Genomic DNA, 5,964 nt, shown 5'->3' with positions numbered 1-5,964 from the left:
CATACAAAAGTTCATACAAAAAAAAAATATTTTTTTTACATTTTGGTTTGTAGCTGGAGTTTCTGCACTGCTCTGTCTCAATGTAGAGGCAAGGGATAGTAATTTCTCAGCAAGTCTTTTCTTATCTGCATTAGTAGCATATTTCATGGCCAATGTCACCAAAACAGGATTGTTTAACATTGTCATCAATTCGAATGCCCTTAGATCCAAATTATTTTGACAGGCAAGCTGAAATTTTTAATAATATGAAATAACAAATAACTACAACATTTTTTTAGTTTTAAATTGTAGCCTAGGTGTCATTTTGAGGGTTCAAGAGTTAAAAATTTTCTTTTATACTATTACCGAAAATAATTTCATGGCATTTTCTTTATACTTTCTTTCCACATTTTCCACGTTTAGAGACGACCAAGTAAACAAATTTGCTTCCAGTTGAGCTTTTTCGGTATCCATTTCAGCAAAGGCAGCCTCAAGATGTATTTCACTTTGAGTGGGACGTGGTATGAACCCGGGATACATACTGCCCTTGCAGCGGACTCCCCTTACACTCTGGTTTGATTCAAAAACAGCAGTAATGAAGAATCCATCAGAAGCATTCGTCACCTGCAACAGAAAGCAGAATTTTATTAAAAAATTGACTAACTGCAAAGACGGTTCTTAACAAAATTGATATAATCGTGTAAGATTAATCAGTACTTGTTTAGTAGTATCACAGAAGGGAACCCAGATGTTAGAATTCATCACATACAACGACAGAATCCCCATCGAATCTTGTATTGCAGGATTTCCAAAGTCAGTCAGTCCCAACCATTGCAAAGTTGACTCCGGACTTATGGGACAGTCTAGCTGCTTACTTGAAGGTATCAGACCTAAAGCAGAACGTTGTAAATAAAGTTAATATACCACTGGGTTTGGCATTTTCTTTTCAATGTTTCCTAATTTACCTGAAAAGTCCACCAATATAAGTCCCAAGCACATATCCATTTGCCTGACTGGTCCCTTGTGGTACACCACAGCGACGGCGTGCCCTCTTGCGGCTAGGCAAACAATAGGCCCGGGAGTCTTGAAAACCCCTTTTTGTGTACTAAGAAGTACTGATTTATTTAATGTATTTTAAGACGGCTAAGTTTAATTTTAATAACAAAAATAATGTTTATTACATCAATTTTTTGTTCTTAAATTGTACTTTGAATTTTGCATTCGCCTTTAATTTTAAATAGGGAAGTTGTTTTTAATTGTAATTTTGATTTTTTTGATATCATTAGCACAGAGACCCGGATTTTTCTTGCGCATATGTGACGATAAGATTGGCCTCTGGTACAACAGGCAACGGTTTTACATTTACTTGCGGCAGAGGAAATGAAATCGTCGTTGCTGCCATAAAATCATTGTCATTTCTCGTTGTTGGGGCCACAGTTGTTGATATTTACAAAGATTTTGCTGCATTTTCTAGGTCATTGACGAACGAAACCCAGTTGAGATGGGTAAGTATCCTTTATAATTGCTTTTAATTAGCAAAATTTACTCATACTATATGCAATATAATAACTTATATGCCACGCGGGTTGTCTACCACAAGTTGCCGTTTTTAATTTAAAATAAAAAGTATTACCAGTGGCGTAACTAATAAGAGGAAAAATAAGGTTGCGGAATAAATACTTGACTTTTGAGCAAAAAATGTTAAACTATAACATTCAGAAATTGTTTAAATAATGACTAACTACGTTTTTAAAAGAGCTAAGTAATATTTTTCCCTAAAAATTATTTAATTTCTATTTAAATTTGAAAGCATTAAGTAGGTATTAATAAAATGTTCAATTTTATTAAGCTTGGTCCCGAAAAAGGTGTAACTCACTTAGCTACTGCCGCCATACTTAATGCACTTTGGGATTTATGGGCTAAACTGCTTAAAAAACCAGTGTGGCGCTTACTGGCGGACCTAACACCCGAACAGTTGGTCTCAGTAATCGATTTCCGATACATTTCCGATGTGATTACTAAAGAAGAAGCCATCGAAATCCTAAGACAATCACAAACAGGAAAAGAACAGAGAATTCAAACACTTCTTACAGGGGGATATCCGGCCTACACAACACAAGTGGGTGGGTGAAATTTCTCAAATTTGATACGACCATATATATTTATATATACCAAGCTCGTCCTTAGGTTGGTTGGGATATACCGAGGAAACTGTAACCCGACTTTGCCATGAATATTTAGCTCTGGGTTACACGCACTTCAAAGTAAAAGTAGGTCAAAATATTGAAGATGATATCCGACGATTGAGAACTGTAAGAAAAATTGTGGGGCAGGACAATATTGTCGTAAGTGCCACTAAATAATAAATGAAAAATTTAAATTAACACTCCAGGATAAAAAAAAAATGTGTTGGTTTAGAGCATTGACGCAAACCAAGTGTGGGACGTTAACCAGGCGATAGAATGGGTTAAGAGATTAGCAGAATTTAAGTTACTTTGGATAGAAGAACCGACCTCTCCCGACGACGTTTTGGGCCATTTGGCAATTTCAAATGCATTGAAACCGCTCGGCATCGGCGTCGCAACGGGGGAAATGTGTTGCAACAGGGTTCTGTTCAAACAATTTTTACAATCTAACGCTATACAGTACTGCCAAATCGACTCGGCAAGAATTGGAGGCGTTAACGAAATTCTCAGCGTATATTTAATGGCGAAAAAGCTTGGAAGTATGTTACGATTATATGTATCTATTTAACATAAAAAGTATGCTTCTTGATCTTAAAAAGCGAGATAATGAAAAATTAAAAATAATTTTCTTTCTACATTTTTTTATAGTCAAAGTTTGTCCCCATGCTGGTGGGGTCGGGCTTTGTGAAATGGTACAGCACTTGCAGATGTGGGACTATGTGGCGCTTTCGGGAGACAAAGAGGGTCGATGGGTCGAATACGTTGATCAACAACACGAACATTTCGTTAATCCGGTTGTTATCAAAAACGCACATTATCAGGCACCATTGGTAATTAACGTACATAAATAGCTAATTAAATGTAAACATTTACAGCAAATATTTTTTTAAACATGTCTTTAGTTGCAGATCCTTCTTAAATATTTTATGATATATAATTTTAATGCGATTAATTTTGACTTGTACCATTTTTAGGCCCCAGGTTATAACACCACTTTCAAACCAGGGTCTTTAGCTGCATACGAATATCCTAACGGTTCTGAATGGCAGAATATGTTTGCCAAAGGATTATTCAAGGATCCGAGGTTAAATAGTTAATTAACTTTAAGAATTAAAATACCGAAATAAGAAAAAAATTACGTTTATGTATGTACAGAATAATCATAAATATTAATTATTGTAAATAGTTCCTAAGAATCCATAGAAATTAATAAAGTTTCTGCTTAAATAAANACTGTACTAATTATTAATTTGTAGATGCGAATTAATGCAAAAAATATTTACTGAATTAGAAAATTTGAAGAGCGGGAACCAATTTCTAATAAAGAAGAGTAATAATAACCGCGGAGACAGCATAAAGGAAGTGCTTGATACAATTTCGCAAACTATAATTTATTATTTCCGGTGCTGCGAATTAATTCATGCGAAGATAATGGATATCCAGGACAAACTGGAAAAAGTAAGGTCATTTTTGAAGAACAAAAACAATTGTCTCCATTACAATTGATTTTTTTTTACAGATACGATGATGCAACAGTGAACACGACTAAAATGCAAATAAACATAGAAAATAAATGTTATTTTCAATTGCATAGATTACACTTTTTTTAAATATTTATTTTTTACGTAGGAACATCTTTATCACCCTGTATGGAATACCGATCTCCTAAAAACTGAAGTCTTCATAAATATAATGAGGAAATTAATTATTATTCAAAGTTATAAATAAGTTACGAATAGAAAATATTACATTTTATTTTCATAAGAAATTCTTACTAAAGTTAGCAAAGGATTGAATAGTTGATGGAGAGAGGTAGATAAGGACCGAAAATTAAAGTTTTAGATAGCTAGTAATTCAGAGATTCCATATCCAATTTTTCGCATTCCTCAAAAGCTAGAACTATATCTCTCTGGATCTACCTCTCTCCCCCCTTAATACCTGTTTCTGCTTCTAATAACTCTTTAACTAGTCTTCTATGTCTGAAAAGGCATCCTACTACCCTATCTTGCCCATTTCTTAATAACTTTCCAAAACACCCTCTAATGCACCTACCAAAATTGTAAGACACGACAAATTAATTCTACTTCATACTCATACACCTGTTTTGTATCTTTAACTGTTTGTCAGAGTTAAATTTGAACTAACGTCGTAAACTAGTTATCTGGTTAATACAAACAAGCGCGTAGCCAATATAAAATTCTGTAAATAACGTGTTTTATGTAGCGAACAACATAAACAATACCCCCCTCTACTCCAAAATTGTTTATTGTCCGCCGAGAATCTGTGCATGTAACAAAATCCATTGAATGATAATTCCTACACATTATATCATCCTATGATTGTTTAAATTGTTTTTTTGCGACTATTCGACTGCCACTGTACCTATTGTTAGACAAACTATACATTTATTAGTACCAAACTTTTTGTGGGTAGCCTGACATATAATAAAGTAAGTTTAATTATTTAATATATATTTATTCAGTTGATTGTAAGTAGTAAAAACACTTGATAAATTTATTATTGGATGTGATGTACATGGAAGTCAATAAGAATTAAGCGAGACTGATTACAATAAATTAAATTCACTTTCACTTCTGCGTAGGTACGCATCTTCAAACACAGTAAAATCAATACACTTCGCAAAATAGCGGTCGAATTACTGTTGTAAATTTCTCCCATGAAAATTCAAGCATTACAAAAAAAGCGCACATTTGATTTTTTTTTATCTTGCGATTAAGTCTGTATTATTGTATTTAAACGTTATTTTTCTTTTTTTTTATGAGTCTCAGACTCAGTAAAAGAGAACGCTATTGTGGTAGGGGTATGAGAGAGAAGAGGACGGAGACTTTTAACTAAATACCTGTTCTATATTGCGATAAGATTATTTCACACGAGCGTTAAACTTACTTACGAATTCATGTGATCGTGTGTGAAAAAGAATTGTTCAAAAAATACACAATAAAAAGTTGGTTTGTGAAAATGGCTACCCATTATTATTATGAAACGATAGAAAATCTGAAAATTGTTTCGCTGGACGTTAAGGATGTACGATTCCCAACATCTTTGGGTCTGCATGGGTCAGATGCTATGGTAAGATGACCTCTACTTCTTGTATTTTTTAAGAGTACGCAGTATTATGACAATGACAAGAAGTTTTGCTTACTATTTTTATTTAGAAATAAATTGCTAATTGTTCTAAATACGTTTTTAATTGGTCACTTCATTATAAATTATAAGTAAACATAGACAAACACCGAAAAAGTGAACTTTATATCACATGACGGAACCACCGCCTTTATTTTTAATTTAGCTGCCTTATGAGGATAATAAAAGCAAAAAATATAAAGAATACATTATATTTTACATACAGTCAGTGAATTAATTAATTAACTAGGGAAAAAATGAACCTACGCGCAATTAAAAACGTAGGCATATCTTTTTTGATTAACAAAGAAATATAATTTTAATATCCATTTATATATAATCTAATAAAAGTAAGAAGTACTGATTTATTTAATGTATTTTAAGACGGCTAAGTTTAATTTTAATAACAAAAATAATGTTTATTACATCAATTTTTTGTTCTTAAATTGTACTTTGAATTTTGCATTCGCCTTTAATTTTAAATAGGGAAGTTGTTTTTAATTGTAATTTTGATTTTTTTGATATCATTAGCACAGAGACCCGGATTTTTCTTGCGCATATGTGACGATAAGATTGGCCTCTGGTACAACAGGCAACGGTTTTACATTTACTTGCGGCAGAGGAAATGAAATCGTCGTTGCTGCCATAAAATCAT

The 5,964-nt window shown here is 33.0% G+C and overlaps 3 protein-coding genes across 3 annotated transcripts in view; 2 read left to right on the top strand and 1 right to left on the bottom strand.

Annotated features, from left to right (window-relative positions):
• The window catches only part of LOC112906286 (WD repeat and HMG-box DNA-binding protein 1-like), a 5,135-nt gene extending 4,056 nt beyond the window's left edge, over positions 1 to 1,079 (bottom strand). The window contains exons 1-4 of the mRNA XM_025980178.1: positions 945 to 1,079; positions 697 to 869; positions 346 to 603; positions 40 to 228 (exon numbers count right to left, since the gene is read on the bottom strand). Of these exons, the coding sequence (XP_025835963.1) occupies positions 40 to 228; positions 346 to 603; positions 697 to 869; positions 945 to 984 (660 nt within the window). The 5' untranslated portion in view covers positions 985 to 1,079. The remainder of the gene's footprint in view (positions 1 to 39; positions 229 to 345; positions 604 to 696; positions 870 to 944) is intronic.
• A 189-nt stretch (positions 1,080 to 1,268) lies between these two features.
• Positions 1,269 to 3,378, top strand: LOC108738601 (mitochondrial enolase superfamily member 1-like; the record flags this gene model as incomplete). Its single annotated transcript, XM_025980177.1, has 6 exons — positions 1,269 to 1,484; positions 1,829 to 2,102; positions 2,167 to 2,324; positions 2,398 to 2,704; positions 2,814 to 2,995; positions 3,140 to 3,378. Coding segments are annotated over 6 exons (1,260 nt in total), but the record flags the coding sequence as incomplete, so codon positions are not given.
• A 1,096-nt stretch (positions 3,379 to 4,474) lies between these two features.
• LOC108738610 (mitochondrial enolase superfamily member 1) overlaps positions 4,475 to 5,964 on the top strand; it is a 7,225-nt gene continuing 5,735 nt past the window's right edge. Inside the window, exons 1-2 of the mRNA XM_018472101.2 lie at positions 4,475 to 4,614; positions 4,949 to 5,255. Of these exons, the coding sequence (XP_018327603.1) occupies positions 5,145 to 5,255 (111 nt within the window). The 5' untranslated portion in view covers positions 4,475 to 4,614; positions 4,949 to 5,144. The remainder of the gene's footprint in view (positions 4,615 to 4,948; positions 5,256 to 5,964) is intronic.

This window comes from Agrilus planipennis, unplaced genomic scaffold, assembly GCF_000699045.2.
Source record: "Agrilus planipennis isolate EAB-ADULT unplaced genomic scaffold, Apla_2.0 scaffold225, whole genome shotgun sequence".
In the NCBI taxonomy this organism is placed as follows: domain Eukaryota; kingdom Metazoa; phylum Arthropoda; class Insecta; order Coleoptera; family Buprestidae; genus Agrilus; species Agrilus planipennis.
This window is presented reverse-complemented; position numbering and strand designations above follow the sequence as displayed.